The sequence below is a fragment of the Crocuta crocuta genome, unplaced genomic scaffold (assembly GCF_008692635.1).
Source record: "Crocuta crocuta isolate KB4526 unplaced genomic scaffold, BGI_CrCroc_1.0 scaffold348, whole genome shotgun sequence".
Taxonomy (NCBI): domain Eukaryota; kingdom Metazoa; phylum Chordata; class Mammalia; order Carnivora; family Hyaenidae; genus Crocuta; species Crocuta crocuta.
In genome coordinates this window covers 3,153,467-3,169,676 of record NW_027529573.1, presented here as the reverse complement: position 1 = coordinate 3,169,676, position 16,210 = coordinate 3,153,467, and the positions used below count along the sequence as shown (strand labels likewise).

Genomic DNA, 16,210 nt, shown 5'->3' with positions numbered 1-16,210 from the left:
CCCTGCTCACGCTGTCTCTCTCTCCTAGAAATAAATAAAAATATTTTTAAAAAATAATAATAAATAAATAAATTAGGTCCTTCTGGCAGCCGTCTGAGAAAGGCATTATTATCATCACTCCCATTTTACAGAAGAGACTCCTAGGACATGGAGAGGATAAATAACCTCCCAGGACCCACACCACCAGCAGCCCTGGGGTTAGACAGTACACAGAAAGAAAGCAGGGCATGTGGGTTTGCTACCTGTTTTTCTATTTTAAACAGAATACGGTGTTAATTTTTTTTTTTTTTTTTTTTTTTTTACTGGAGAAGAGATGTTGGTGAGCATATGGAGAAATTGGAACCCTCACTCCTTGCTGGTGGAAATATGAAACGGTGCAGCTGCCGTGGGAACCAGTCTGGCAGCTCCTCAAACATGAAGCAGAATCACCTTATGACCCCGCAATCCCTCTCCCACGTATATACCCAAGGGAGGTGCAAACATACGTTCACACAAAAACTACTACCTAAGTGCTCACAGCACCATATTCACAATAGCCCCAAAGTGGCACCAACCCAAATGTCCATCAGTGGAAGCGTGACTCAATAAAACACGCTCTACCCATATAATGGAATATTATTCAGCCACAAACAGGAATGAATTACTGATACGTGCTATAATGTGGAACCTTGAAAACACTGTGCTACATGAAAGAAACCAGACATGTTGGGCCACGTATTCTACAATTCCATTTATAGGCAAATCTATACAGACAGAAAACAGATTAATGGTCACCAAGTGCTGAGGAGAGGGGAGGGGTGGGAAGTGACTGCTTAGTGAATATAGGTTTTCCTGTTGGGGATGATGAAAGTGTTCTGGAATTAGATCATATCCATGGCTATACAATACTGTGAATATGATGCCACTGAATTGTACGCTTTACAATTGTTAAGTGGTGGATTTTATACCAATTAAAAAATAGAATATGATAATATTTCATTCATTTAGCACATTTTTATTGAATATCTGCTGTGTGGCAGATAAAATTATGTTTTCTTTAGTACTGTGCCTGTACTGGAGGTTCAGGAAATAATGTGGCTTAAAGTCAGTCAGGAACCAAGTATCGTCTTTGGTCCTGGAAATACATCCAGGAGATAGAGCTGGGCCTCACACAAAGGTCCAGTGAGATACTTAATTATAATGAAAATAACTGCTATCTATTGAGCGGTCGCTGTGTGCCAGCCTTAATGCCAGGTGCTTTTGTTTATTTTATGTTATTTAATCCTCACAACATCCCTGCTGAAAAGAAAACTGTGGATCAAAAGATAAAATAATTTGTCCAAGTGAAAAAGAGCCAAATTCCGAATTCAAACCCAAGTTTGCCACAATTTTTATTTTTCTTTTTGCAGCAACTAGAATCCCTTTTACTAACAATAATAAAATAGGTCATGATAGCAGATCCAGTTTAATGCTTTAAAAGCATGTGGATAGAGTATTGCTTGGTGGCTCTGATTATTATCAGAGTGGGCCCTTCCACAGCCATCCAGAAGCTGCCCTCTCTGTCTTCCATTGCTTCAGGGACTGACAGGGTTGGCCTTCCAAGAAGCTGCCTGCTCCAGTCTCCAGGGGCCCTGATGTGTGTTGACTGGCAGGGGCCCGACAGTAGCCAGCTCCAATAGCTTCCACTCCTCAGCTCTGCAAAGAAAGGTACAAAATGCAACCCTGTAGAAATAATCTCTGAAGTTTCCTTGCTAGAGGGGAAAATTGTCTACATAGCTCAAGTATTGCCTCATAGAAGTCTTTACCATCTGTGGGATAAAGCTGAGCATTTTGGAGATGGTGACTACAGACTGTCCCATAATTTGGGAGGACAAAGATGTCTCTTCAAAGAGATAAGAGAAAAGGACCCGGTGATGGTTTCTCAGCATATCAGGCTCTGCTACCAGTGTGGCTGGAACCCAGGTCTCAGTCAGAGTGTCAGTGAATACCTCCTGTTCTCTGCTCCGGGCTCCTCAGCTCTCGCGGCTCTTAGGCTGCATTCACACTTCAGGATAGAGACCATGGAGGCAGCTGTCTGCTCCGTCGTCATTGCTACATCAAGTAATTTGTCATAGGCTATATGGCTGATCTAGCAAACTCTCATGCGCTCCGGGAAGTTGCTGAAGTAGGCCATATACTGTATGTAAACGCAGCTCTAACGGAAGCTTCAGGGCATCTGCTGCCCCCAGAACTCAATTTATTGAATTAACAGAGCCAAATAAAAGATCAGAAAGGCTGGAGTGCCTGGGTGGCTCAGTTGGTTAAGCTCCTGACTCTTGATTTTGGCTCAGATCATGATCTCGTGGTTCATGAGATCTGCCAGCACAGAGCCAGCTTGGGATTCTCTCTCTCTGTCTCTCTCTTTCTTTCTCTCTCTGCCTCTCCACAGCTTGGGCCTCTCTCTGTCTCTCAAAATAAATAAATAAAAAACATTAAAACATTAAACAATGTTTAAAACATTAAAAAAGAAAAAAGAAAATAAAAAGATCAGAGAGGCAGGAGTCAATAGTAGGTTACAGAGACTGCCAGGCTGGCCTCTTGGGCGCCTCTCAGCTTCTAGGCACTGAAAAGAGAGGGGAGTCATGTGGAATGGCTCCTACTCTGTAACATTAGTTGAGCACCTATAGTTTTATAGGGCACTTTGCTGTATTTACTTTCCATGCATTCCCTCCCTTAATTATAATACTGTTGAAGAAGCAGATATTATTATCCTTATTTGCCTGAGGAGAAAACTGAGGGTCATCAAAGTTCAGTAGCTTGCCCGAGGTCCCATAGATGGAGATCTTCCCCTCATGGAACTTATATTTCAGTGGAAAGAGAAGAGATTAATGGTGAAGAATATAGAGGGCCTAAGGTCCAGTAAAATCTGACCAGTAGGATTGCATTAATAACAATAGTATTTCATAGACTCCAAGATGCTATCGGTTGTGAGATGTAACATCATTTTACATATCACCGAGGGGGAAAAATACTTCTAATTAAACAGTGACATGCCTCGATTGACAGATACTTTCCACTATTAAAGATTAAAATGTTCTCCCTCGAACTGATGAAATACAATAACACTCTTCTGCTTTTCTGGGTGCCAGTCCAGTGGAATCTGTTGCATGGCTGGGACCCATTTGGTTAAGGCTTGTTTCCTGAGACATGTCCAGTATCATTCGTGTCTAGAAGCTGAGTACTTGGCTGCATCGGGGGGGAGGCTGGCTGTTTCCAGCCGATGCCCGAAGTCTATTCCTGAAGAAACTGACTTAGCTAATGCAAGGCAGGCTGGAGGTGCTAAGTCAAAGAGAAGGCAGGAAGACACTGGCTTCCTGCCACTGGAGGTTTTGCCCAGGGCTATTCCAGGGCCTCCACGCCTAGGTTGTGTGTGTCAGGCTAATCTCCCCTTCAAAAATAAGAGTTGACTATATTCCTCAGTTTCAAGTTTCCTGTTGAATTATCACTGAATTTTAGTAATCTATCATAGGTGTCATGTGTTTGCTCCCAAAACTGCTGAACTGAATCTGCTCTTTGCATGGCACACATCTGGAAATCAAAAGTACTAAGTTTAAGGTCTGCCTTTTGGTGTTGAAATATCAGTTCAAACTGAACACTTTATTCTTTACAAACAGTAATAATAGTACAGCTAACACTGAGCTTACACTATGTGCCAGATCCTGTACTAAAGACTTTACGTAGATCAACTCCTTTTAATTCTTATAAAGCCCACAAGGGAGAAACTGTTATTATTTTCATTGTATGGATAAGGAAACTGAGGTATCTAGTTTCTTGTGCAAATTCACAGTTAGGATGTGGGAAAGTCAGGATGATTACCCAGGAAATCTTTTTCTACAGCTTCCCTTTTTAAAAATTGTGGGTTTATGAGGTATAATTTAGATACAGTGAAAATCACCCTTCTAGTTGTACAGTTTGGTAAGATTTGACAAATAAATACACAGTCAAGATACAGAACATTTTCATCACCTCAAAAAGATCTCTTGTCCCCTTTGTGGTCAATCTTCTTTCTGCCCCCAGCCCATAGCAACCACAGATCTGTAGTCCATCTGTATAGCTCTGTCTTTTGAAGAATGCCATATAAATGAAATCATATAGTATTTAACCATTTATGTCTGTCTTCTTAGTGTACTGCTTTTGAGATTCACCCGTGATTGTTTCTCTAGCTCCTTTTTATTGCTAAGAAGAATGCCTTTGTACAAATATATCACAATTTGTTCATCCATTTACCCATTGATAAACATTGGTCTGTCTATGATAACTATGCTGTGAAGCTGCTCTTAAGCAATACGCATAGGTGTTTGTGTGAGCATGTGCTTTCATTTCTCTCAGGTAAATATCCACGAGTAGGATTTCTGGGTCATACACTAAGTGTGTATTTAGCACTCAACACTACCAGCTGTTTTCCAAAGTGGCTATACCATTATGCATTCTGACAAACAATATGTGAGACTTCCAGTTGCTCCCCACCCTCCCCTGNCACAGAATCTGAAGCAGGCTCCAGGCTCCGAGCTATGAGCACAGAGCCCGCCCGATGCAGAGCTCGAACTCAAACCCTGAGATCATGACCTGAGCCGAAGTTGGATGCTTAACCAACCAAGCCACCCAGGTGCTTTGCATTTCCATGATTACCAGTGATGCTGAACATCTTTTCATGTTCTTATTTGCCATCCAATATATTCTTTTGGCCAAAAGAAGTGCCTTTAGCATTTTCTCTAATGCAGGTCTGCTGTCAGTGGCTTCTCTCAACTTTTGTTTGAGAAAGCCTTATTTCACCTTCATTTTAGAAAAATGTTTTTGCTGGATATTGAATTCTATGCTGAGAGGTGTTTTTTTTTTCTTTCCATATCTCAAAATGCTCCCTTGCCTTGTTGCTTACACAGTTTCTAGTGATGTTGGCTCTTTGGTCCCCATATGTAAGCTTTTCCCTTCTCTGCCTGCTTTCACGATGTTATGTTTGTTTTTGGTTTTCAGCATTTGACTATGACGTGTCTAGATGTGTTTTTTGTCTGTTTGTTTTGTTTGTTTTTAATTTTTGTTTTTAAATTGATTTGCTTGTTATTTGCTGAGATTCTTAGATCACCTCTCATTGACTTTGGAGCCTTCTTAGCCATTATCTCTTCAAATATTTCTTCTGCCCATTTCTCTTTTTCTTCTCTTTCTAGAACTCCAGTTGTTAGATCATTTGATATTATTCCATAGCTACTGGATGCTCCGTTCTGTCTTTAGTTATTTTCCCCACTTCTTTTTCTTCCTCTGTGTTTCATTTTGGATAATTTTTATTGACCTATCTTCAAATTTATTGATTCTTTCCTTAGCTGTGTATACTCTGCTTATAAGCCCATCAAAGGAATTCTTCATCTCTGATGTGTTTTATTTATAGCATTTACATGTGATTCTTTTTTTAGTTACCATATGGAATTTCCAATCTGTCTAGGCATGTTGTCCATCTTTTCCACTAGATCTTTATTGTATTAATCATGTGGCCCCTGTCTGATAATTCTAACATCTGCACCATTATGGAGTCTGATCCTGTAGATTGTTTTATCACCTGGCCATGAGCATGAGTCTTTTTTTTTTTTTTTTTTTTTTTTTTTTTTTTTTTTTTTTTTTTTTTGCTTCTTTCTTTCCTTGCTTTCTTGTCTCATATGTGTGCTGTTGTATTTTATTGAATGCCATACACTATGTATAGAAGAACAGTAGAGACTGAGTATTGAGAATTTATACCTGGAAATGGGCAGGCCTGTTTCATGTGGGGGTTGAGCCATTATATCAGCAGTTGAGCTGGGTTTGGGTATTATTGTTTCTGTCTTCACCCTGAGTGCACCTCAGTCTTCAGATTCTTCCAGCAACAGGCTGCTGTTATCTTGGGCCTAGTGTGGAGCCTGGGATACCAGTGGGGGCTGTTTTTTGGCTTTTGGTATGGTTTTTTTTTTTCAGTGTTTCTGTTCCTTCCTCACCTTTGAGTAGTTCCTACATGCCTTTGCTACAGAAGGGATCTTTCTCTGCACTCTTTCCCCTCCCTCGGTGGCAGACTGCTGTTGCTTATGACTTGGTGCTATGCTCATGGTGAGCTGAGGGGGTTCCTGCCCTCCTGCCTCATCCTCAGTCTTAGGACATTACTGGGCCTCAGGAGGGGCCTTTTCAGCATTCGCACACACACCCTCTCTTGCCAGCAGTCACACACTGCCTTGTTTGAATGCCCTCCCTCAGGGGCAGCAGACCTCTGCTTCGCATTCGTGCAGGATCCGGGGGCTCAAGGAGACCAGGGGCTCACGGAGATCAGGGGCCTATGGCTTTGCCTCTGCCTTTCCCTCAGAAGCAGTGGGTCTTTGCCCGGTTACTTTGACAGGAAGGAGAGCGTTTCCTGCTCCCTCCACCCAGGCAGACAGGTTTTGTTTCTGCCCCTCCAGCGGCCCCGGGAGCAGGAGAGTTTGCAGCAGCTTGATGCTTTTGCCTCTTTTGAGAGGACAGTCTAGGAAGCTGACAGTGTTTCACACCTGTCCCCAACAGCAGCGGTCACTCCTGTCCTAGTGCCGCCAAGGGGGTCTCTGGTCTCCTTCCTGACCCCTGTCATTCTTGTGGGCACTGGATGAAGGTCTGCTCAGAGCAGCTTGCAAGTGAGTTCAGACTTCCCCTGTGTGTGGGGCCCCTGCTCATTCTAGACTGAGAGGCTAGCCCACCCTCAACCTTTTAGCTCCTCTCTTCTTACTTGCTTTTTTTTTTTTTTTTTTTTGGTGGTCACCTCTTCCTCTTATGCCCTGTTAAAGATGAAGCCCTTTGTGTGCCCCGACTCTCCTTGGAAGGGCTCCTGACTTTAGAGTTAAATTTTCTTGGTGGTCTCGACACTTCAGCTTTCTGATGGGTCAAGGAAGAGTTTTGAGCTTTTTCTTGTTGTCCAGATGGGAGCAGCATTCCCTTACTGCTTTCTACACACTGAAGGGAAGTGGGACTCCCCCAGAGCCTGCTTTTCAAATCCCAGTCCTATGCTCCGTGTCAGGGTCTTTTAGTTCTAAGATCTCGTTTATACTTCACTGATTAAGATACAGTGAAGTGGTTGTATCCCCTTCCCAAGAACTTGCCAGTCAGAAAGGGGAGTCCAGAGAAACCCAGATGTGCTTAGTATGGAGTGATCAGAACCAAGTGTTTCCCCTGTGCAGAAAGTCACTTCTTGGGCCACGGTTTCCTGTTTGATAAATGTGTGTGGACCCTCATGTGAGCATTGCACCCCTAAGGTATCGGGGATGCCCAAGCAGCTGTAAAGCCCTTCTCTTTTTACAGCTTTACCTCAGCAAGTGCCTGCCCTGCCGAAGAGGCTCCAGCATACTCATGTGCTTCATCTCATCTGTCCTCACACATTCGTGTGACCCAGGAACAGGTGGTGGTCTCTCCAGCCTCCAAGCAAGAGAGGCGAGAGTTCTAGAAGTGAAGTGCAGCCCCCGGGATCACATCACCCAGCTGGTCCCGAACCTAGACTCTCTGACTCCAGCCCTGCCCCCACGCAGGCCGAGCCTCTGGGCTCACTGTGCTGTGTGCTAATTCTAAACTCTCCTGGGCAAAGAAAAAAACCCTCTACGTCATTTGATCAGGGTTTAAGTGATTCATTCTGTGATTTGATCCTGAAACCTAAGATGACCTGGTTTTGTAGACAAAAAACAATATCCTGAACTGGATCACATTAGGTAGGAAGAGTTTTGTGGGTAACTTCGGCTGAGGGCCGGTGTCCTTGTCTCTCACAGCTCTCGTCGGTGCCTGTGGCGGGAACTACTCGGCCACGACTGCAGTGGTCTACTCCCCTGACTTTCCCGATACCTACGCCACGGGGAGGGTCTGCTACTGGACCATCCGGGTTCCGGGAGCCTCCCACATCCACTTCAACTTCACCTTGTTCGACATCAGGGATTCCGCAGACATGGTGGAGCTGCTGGACGGCTACACCCACCGCGTCCTGGTCCGTTTCAACGGGAGGAACCGCCCACCTCTGTCCTTTAACGTCTCTCTGGATTTTGTCATTTTGTATTTCTTCTCTGATCGCATCAATCAAGCCCAGGGATTTGCTGTCTTATACCAAGGTAACCCTCTGGGCCTCCCCGGGGCCGCTCCAGGCTGCGCCTCGGGCTCCACCTGCACAGTGCGGTGACCTGCGGGCCTTGGGCCAGTCTTTCTGGGGCTACGAGTCAGGAGCTAACTGACTCAACTTGCAGCTTTTCCCGCCTCCCATTTCAAAACGTGTGTACATTTCATGATACAGAAAAGAGGCAACACCTGTCAATTTTGCTACTTGAGTTGTTCTGATGACGTTTTTCATGGCAGGGTTGAAAGAACTGAAAGAAAGAGCTGAGACTGATAGAATTAGAAGGCTTTAGAAAAGTCATTTGGTCCACCCTCCTGCCTTTCAGTATCCCAGCCAATCCCCAAAGACTAGTTTCCCATCTTTCTTCAAACCCTCCTGAGGGACACCTGTCTGGCTTAGTCAGAAGAGCATGCAACTCTTGATCTGAGTCATGAGTTCAAGCCCTGTGTTGAGTGTAGAGATTACTAAAAAAAAGTAAATAAATAAATATACTTTTAAAAAGAAAACAAACAACAAAAAAAACCCCAATATAACTTTTAAAAAAACCTTCCTAAGGTGGAGCCCCATTTTCTGACCGTCTGATGTGTACACGTGTGTGCCGGGCACATCTCTTTGCCAGCACACAAGAAACAGGAGTGTGTGAGACCTGGTCGTTGTCCTGGATGGTGAGGGCGTCAGGAACAGATCAGTCAGTGTGTGCTACAGGAGCTCAGAGGGAGGGGGCCTCCCCTCAGGTGGGACAGTCTTGAAACAGGTAGGATTTGGGTGAATAGACAGGAAAGAAGGAGGCATTCCAGGAAGAGGGTGCCATTGCCGCAAAGGCGCAAGGAAAACAAGAAAGCATGCTTGGGTGTCCTCAAAGAGACCAAACGGTTAGAAGTTGACAGCTCCTTCCTTCTGTGAGTTTCTGGGCCAGAGCTCGACAGGTTCTGCTTTGGGGCCAGTGGGGTCAGTGGAGAGAATTACAGGCAGAGGTGAATTAGAAAACTCTGCCTTGTCCTCACAGCCAGTGCTTCGTCCTCTGAACGTCTCCGTTGTCTCTGTCAGCATCCCCTCACTTAATTCCTTTGATCTTCCAGCCGTCAAGGAAGAGCCGCCGCAGGAGAGGCCCACTGCCAACCAGACACTGGCTGAGGTGATCACAGAGCAAACCAACCTCAGCGTCAGCGCAGCCCGGTCCTCCAAAGTCCTCTACGTCATCACCACCAGCCCTAGCCACCCGCCCCAGACTGTCCCAGGTAGCAGTTCCCAGATACCACCGAAGGGGATGGAAGCCACGGGGCTTGAGGGCAGTGCTCTTGGCAGTTAGAGAAAGGACACTCTTCGGAGGCAGGTTGTGGGTACGGGCTCTGTGACTGTCCTGGCCTTTGAGGGACATTTTCTCATTAGCTGGTTCCTTGGTCCTTAGGAGGAGAAAGTGCTCCCCTCCAAAGACCTGGCATGAGTGCCTTTGTACGTTGTGGTTAATCAGCTAACCCAGCATTTTCTCACTTTGAGACTATCTTTCTAGAGCTCCCAGGTGTAGCTCCCTAAATTCACTGGCATTTACAAGAGCTTCATTCATTCATTCAAAAGATATGTAAGCGCTTCAGTGGTGCCCGGTGCTGTTGTAGTCACTGGCTCATGCAGTGAGCCAGACAACACCCCAGCCCTCCCGGGGCTTGTACATGCGAAGAGAAAGACAAGAAGCAAAATAACAGGTCAGATAGTGACAAGAGCTAGGAAGGAAAGTTATGCAGGAGAGAGACGGGCATACTTCCACATTCTCTTCTGCCAGGGAAGGTGGAGCCTTTATGAGCTGGAAGACGTGCCGAGCACCTACCATTGGCAGTTATCCAGCCTCGGGACTCTCCCCTGCAGGACCCACCGTAAGAAGGTCAGGGAGGAGAGTCCGCCCAGTGCCTGCTCTGCCAGCAGGGTTTCACAGGTCACACATCTCGTTTCTCAAATAAGGACACTGAGGCCCAAAGAGTTTTATGTAACTCATCTGTGCTGGCACAGTGATTCCAGTGGTAAAGACACAGTGTACACCACTCCTTTCAGCTCCCAAGTTGAATGCACTCTGGTCCACACTGCCTGCTTCTCTCCAAGAGGGAGCCCTAGAGCAAGGTGAGGTGCTCAGAAGGCCTGGGGCTCCTTGCCAGCCCAGCTCTCAGCTGTGTTTGGTGGCTGTCCCCACCTGCAGAGGACTTCTCAGCCACACCTGCATCTCAGAGCTGCCAGTGTTCCTTCGGGGCTTCCCGCAGACCTCCTTCTGAAAACTGAGCTCAAACAGCTCCTATAAACCCTGTCTTTTGCACCTGCAGGATGGACAGTATATGGCCTGGCGACCCTTCTCATCCTTACAGTCACAGCCATTGTAGCAAAGATACTTCTGCATGTCACATTCAAGTGAGTATGATAGACAGTTGCCTGGTTCCAGGAAGGGAAGGCTCTGAACTCCTTTTCTGCTGCGCTTCATTTGTCTGGGCGCGATTGTAATATCAGAACATGATTCCAAAGCCCTTAGTCCTAAGGCAACATAAGGCAGTACACATTCCTCATTCTCTGTAGAGTGAAATGTACAACTGGACAAATCTCACTGAAGTTTGAGGGATTGTGTTTGCTCCTGGTTCAAGAGATATGATTTCAAGGAGGATTGAAACAGTCTGGGCATAAAAAGCAACAATTTCCAATTTTTGGCTTGTGCTGGCCCCTTAAAGAAATCTTCCCATAAGAGCAAAGCTTTCTAAAACACTATCACACATATTTCCTAATGCCTTCTAGAAATTGGGAAACATTCTTAGGAAGAGAATCCTAATATTTTATTATCTATTGCTTAATAATTATTTAAAAACAATTACTTAAGAGATCCTTCTGTTCTGACCAATAAAGGAAAAAAAATTTCCCTCCCTTACTTTGCTACTTGGGTTTGACAGTTCTGCCTTCCAGGAAAGGAGGCCATTATTCATGCTACTGATGTTTGTGTGCTGACAGGGAAGAGCTCTGATTGTCCTAGGCTCTGTCTTTCCTGTAGCTCCCAATCCAGGCTTGCTCCTTTATTCCCCACCAGTTTTATTGAGCTGTAATTGATATACAGGCTCTGTTTCCAGGCCTTTCCTAAACAGCAGTGTCTTATAAAAGCCACCTTTGTCCTGACCTTCTCACTTGCCCTCTGCCACAGGACTTTTGATACGTTAACTGCCGGCTCCTCCGTTGCTTTGTGAAGCTGCCCTTGTAGGCTCCGTACCCTGCACTTTAGATTTTTCAGTGGAAACAATGTCTTGTTTACTGAGTTCACTCTCATATATAATATGAGATATAATATAATTTGTATATAATTTATATATAACATATATATATATTTTAAGTCACAATTCACACGTTGTGGGAAAGCCTCTCAGGTGCAGCAAGCAGGAGATCAGGAGGCTTTCTGTAGGGCCCAGCACCCCACCTCACACCAAGACCCTAAAGCACATGGCTGACTCCCTTGTGACATTGGAGGCCCTCTGCAGCTTCCCTGGCAAGCAGCCCCGGGGGCGGACACAGGGGACAAGGGCACGTGTTGGCAGCAAGGCAGGACCTGCTTCAAACAGAGAGATTTTGGCTTTATCTTGTTTTAACTGGGTGGGCTTCCAGGTAAATCTCATTAAAGAAGACTTCTTCCATTAAAGAGAGAGAGAGAAAGAAAGAGAGAGAGAGAGAAAGAATTTGAAAACTCATAATGGGTCAGGCCAACCCCTTCCAGCTTCGAATAGCTCTTCCAGTTAGAACGTTCTTTGTTCTAGGAGCTGGAATCTGTCCCACTGCGTTTCCATCCCACGGGACACATTTCCTTCACACAATAGCCCTTCAGGCCTCCAACAGGCATGTGTTAGGTCTCTCCGGAGGCCTCGCCTCACTGAGTGTCCCATTTCATAGGTCCAGGTGTCTCAGGAGACAGTAAGCTGTTTTGGATGCTTGCTTGTGCTCTACTTAAAATATTAAGTTGTTTTTGTTTGACAGATCCCATCGCGTTCCTGGTTCAAGGGACCTTAGGGATTGCCGTCAACCAGGGACGTCGGGGGAAATCTGGACCATTTTTTATGAGCCTTCTACTTCGATTTCCATCTTTAAGAAGAAGCTCAAGGGTCAGAGTCAACAAGATGACCGTAATCCTCTTGTGAGTGACTAAAAGCTCCCCTCTCCATGCCCAGGACACGAGGTCCCTCTGAGCTCAAGGCCACTGGGGACCTGTGGTGTCCTCTGACTGACTCTCCCTGCCTGTCCCTTGGCCTCTTCGTCAGCCTCAGCAGGAGCGCTGTCCTACGAACTGGGAAGGGATGCCCTGCTGCAGGGGCGGGTGTAGACTGGACTTGCCCTGCTTCATCGCTGCTCTTAGGAGAGAGACTCAAGGTCCCAGGGTCTGGGCCTTCCCTGTACCTCTGTCTCTCTCACCTAGGAATGTACCTGTGTCAGGACAGAGGGGCTGAGATGGCAGAGATGGTTGTGTCTGGTGCTGGGCTCAGGTACCTTCCAGATGACTGTAGGGTGGTGGGTAGGTATAGTGTATGCTGAGTCTTGCTTGCTTCTTCTCTGTTGTGTCCTCACAGATCACTTTCTCCTGGTCTTTACGGTTTAAAACAGGGAGAATTCTGAGGCTTTCTTAGGGATTGGCCTGGTCCTGTACTCCTGGGCATTAGCACCCCAAGGCATGAAGAGGGCCCGTGCTCTGTGCTGACTCTAGGGCCTTGCTCGTTGGGTGCTGAATGGGGATGGGCCTCCTCTAACCTGGGAGAGCCTGGGAATTGACCCCTAATCACATCAAACGTGCCACCTGCTGCACACAGGCTTCTTTTCTATAGCTTCTTTCCATGGCTCAGTGACCAGCAGAGCAAGCCTGCAGAGTGGTTGTATAAAACGTCCGTTCATTTATTCACACAACAGACTTTGCTGAAAGCTTCTACAGGTGCTCCGTGACTCCTCGTTGTACTGGATGACCTGGCCTTGCCCCTGAGCAGCTCTTGGTCCTGTGGAACTTGAGGCAGGCCCCGTGTCTCTGGGATTCCCTCGGCTCAGCCTTTAGGCAGTGTGAGGTGCGACGCAGGTGCCAGCCGCCCCTCCTTCAGGTGTCCCTCATCTTAAAAGAAGATGAAAAGACAGCTGGCAGCCTGTGCTCTCTGAGGCCCTCTCTGCCCCTTCTTATGGGGACAGAGTACGGTTCTGGAACAGCCTTGGGGGCAGGGAGAGCGCCCTTGCCCCTGCCCCGCACTACCCTGCCCTTCAGACGGAGTTGCGGGAGTGGCAGGAGGGCCAAGAGAGGAGGCTCTGGGGCCTGGAGACCCTCCAAGCGGAGGCCTCCTAAGGTTCACAGGTGCAGCTGCAGTGGCTGCCGGCTGAGGGTAAGAGCGTCTCCAGCCGAGAAGTCCCCAGCATCCGTCCGAAAGTGGGTTTTGTCGGCAGCAGCTGAGAAGACCAGCCGATGCCTCTGAGGGCCAGGCCTGGGTGATTGTCAGAGCCTGACTCTCCCCAAGGCACCTGGGCCTCTGGCCTCACAGTTCCCTCTTTGGAGCACTTTGCCCCCTCCCCCAAATCCCTACGCTACTGCCTGCTGTGGCCCTTCCTGCGTTCTGCCACGCTGGTGACCCATCTGTAGCTGGCTGCTCCCAGAGAGGCAGAGGCCCGTGTGGGGCCAGCTGAGAGGGGTCCTCAGGGAGAGATGACACCCGGCAACCAGGGGAGATGTTGGGAGCTGGCCGACAGAGGGGCACGAGAAGGGGGGAATGGGGCAGTGTGTCCACAGGAGGGCAGGGCACTGCCCCGAGTACCGGGTGAGGCCTGCGGCAGGCACAGAGCTGCTTGGTGCCATCTTCATGCTTTGATCTGGAAAGAGTGATTACCCTGCAGCAGCTGTCCACAGGCCCCTGGGGCTGCGGGGAGAGGCCTGTCCCACACAACTGGACATACACCGACATGTGCAGTCTCCCCTCTAAGTTATTCCCGGCTGTCGTGGAGTCCCCTCTGAACCAAGTGTCAGGTGTGTGCAGTCACAGAGGGCCCTGTGCCCTGAATAGACCCATTGATAGCACAAAGGGAATGTGGAATTTAGCCCCGGAAGTGGGTTGCCTGGCCAAGCGGCAGTTGTTCAGCTGCCTAGGGCTTCCAGTGGCCATTGGCCCCTGGGGCATCCCGTGACCCTCCCACCCCTGCCCACCTCACACAGCCAGTGTGTTGTCTGAGTCTGCAGCCGGAGCAGCCCATTCTGAGTCCCAGGAAGTGCTGGTGACGCCCCAGTGCCCTCCTTCCTGCTGGCCCTGGCACAGCCCGCTGCCACCGGGATCAACTTACTGTCCGGGGAGCAGCCCCAGGAAACCCAAACCGGCCTCAGGGCAGCGCTGGGGGAGAGGCCATAAATTGTTCCAGGCCGAACCTCCATGAACACCTCAGCCTCAGCCCTGGCCCTGCTTGGAACCTGTCAGCAACGCCCCCCAGAGGCTCCCCTGTGGCTAAGTAAATACCTGAGAAATAAATTGTCCCAGAGGAGGTGAGGGATGCCTCCAGGAGCACAGTAGGAGGCCTGTACTTGGTCTGTAAAGATCTGTACTTTAGAGAGAAAGTGGAGATTGGAGGGGTTGGGAAGCAAGCCCCTGAGAAAGGATCACTAGCAGACGATGCAGGAGGAAGGGGAGGCGCCCTGGGGACCACCGTGGCTGGCGGCCGCTTTGAAAGCATCCTGCCCAGAGCCTCTGCCCTGAGGTGACAGAGGGATGGAGGAAGAGGCTGTACGCGGTGCCTCTGGGCCTGTGTGCCCTCCTCGCCCCTTCACTGCAGGAACAGGGAGGGAGGGCTGCCAGCAGCTGATCTTAAAGCTTCCATGGTAAATGCACCGCAGCCAGCTGTGGACCTGGTCTCTGGTCTCGGAGCTGTGTCCTCAGCCCCTCTGGAAGGCACATGGCGCCCCACGTTCTTCCCCAAGTGTCCGATTACTTGCAGTACAGAGAAGGTGTAGGCATGAACCCCAGGTGTCTCCTCCACATCCCCCTTGTGAGGACAGGGTTCAGGCCTCTCTCTGGGCGTGAGCGAGGTAACCAGACTTCTGGAGTGTGGGTTCTGGCTCAAGACTCCAATCGGCCAGAAACCCACAAAGATCCAAGCACTAGCTGTTCTGGCCCTCAGGCCAAACCCATACAGCCCTACCCACTCGCCCCATTGTCAGCCCAGGGCAGGAGCTGGCCTGACCCCCTCAGGATGCTGCGGGGCTGTCTTGACACACCAGCGGGGCTCACAGGCCATCACCAAGCCCCGTTTGTCCTGGGCACTTAGTCTTCACGAGCACTTAAAAGTGGACGGCCTCCCCTCGCCCTTGTCTGAGGAGGCCGTCCCAGGTCTCCCACGGAGCCCGGCCAGCCCCCCACCGCACAGCCCAGTCAGCTGCCACCCTCGTGGGTTTCGGATCTCCTGTTTGGTGTTTGATGTTACCTGCTTTTGTCACTACCTTGGGAACTTTTAACTTGTTGATTGTTTCCTCTGGTGTCTTTGTTTACCTTCCTCACTGTTCTACCTCCTGGCCGGGTCTCTCAGCTTAGCTGCCCTGGCGCGGGGTATTTCTCAAACCTTCCAGCTGCAGCTGCCTCCCCTCAGACTGGACAGCTCAGGGGTGACATGGGGCCTCAGCTGCTGCCTGTAGACCCCGCAGAGCCCATGTCACAGGCTTCTGTCTTGCCAAGTCAGACATACTCAACGAGGCAGAAGCAGGGTGTGGAGGAAAGTCTGAGGTAAATCTCTTCAGAAAGGATGTGCCTCCGGGAGCACACAGTGGGGGGCCCTTTCCCTTCCTGCACAGGGAGCTGCCGTCTTGGGGTTCACGCAGCGTCAAGACCTGCCCACATCCAGATTCACCTTCCCGCAGGGATCTTGATTTTGGATGACAAGGCTTTATTTGTAAATATGCTCTTAAAATACAACTTTGAGAATAAAATAGAAACATCATGTATTTTAAAATGTAAGATGAAGTGTGACGCACTGTATACAATTTAATATATATTTTTAGGATTTTGTTATTTAAGAAAATGGAATGTAATGGTACTTAACTTTTACAAAAGAGAGAAAAATGTTATTTTTACTGTCTGGAGAAAATAAATATTCTCACTGTTGTAGAAACAA

At 48.2% G+C, this 16,210-nt stretch overlaps 1 protein-coding gene across 2 annotated transcripts in view; it reads left to right on the top strand.

Moving 5' to 3' along the window:
* The window catches only part of KREMEN1 (kringle containing transmembrane protein 1), a 66,299-nt gene extending 50,089 nt beyond the window's left edge, over positions 1–16,210 (top strand). The window contains exons 6-9 of one of the 2 annotated variants that reach the window (XM_077761654.1): positions 7,755–8,087; positions 9,169–9,327; positions 10,396–10,480; positions 12,074–16,210. In XM_077761654.1, coding sequence (XP_077617780.1) covers positions 7,755–8,087; positions 9,169–9,327; positions 10,396–10,480; positions 12,074–12,242 — 746 coding nt within the window. In that variant the 3' untranslated portion in view covers positions 12,243–16,210. Of the gene's footprint in view, positions 1–7,754; positions 8,088–9,168; positions 9,331–10,395; positions 10,481–12,073 lie in introns of both variants that reach the window. The other variant, XM_077761653.1, reaches the window with a different exon arrangement.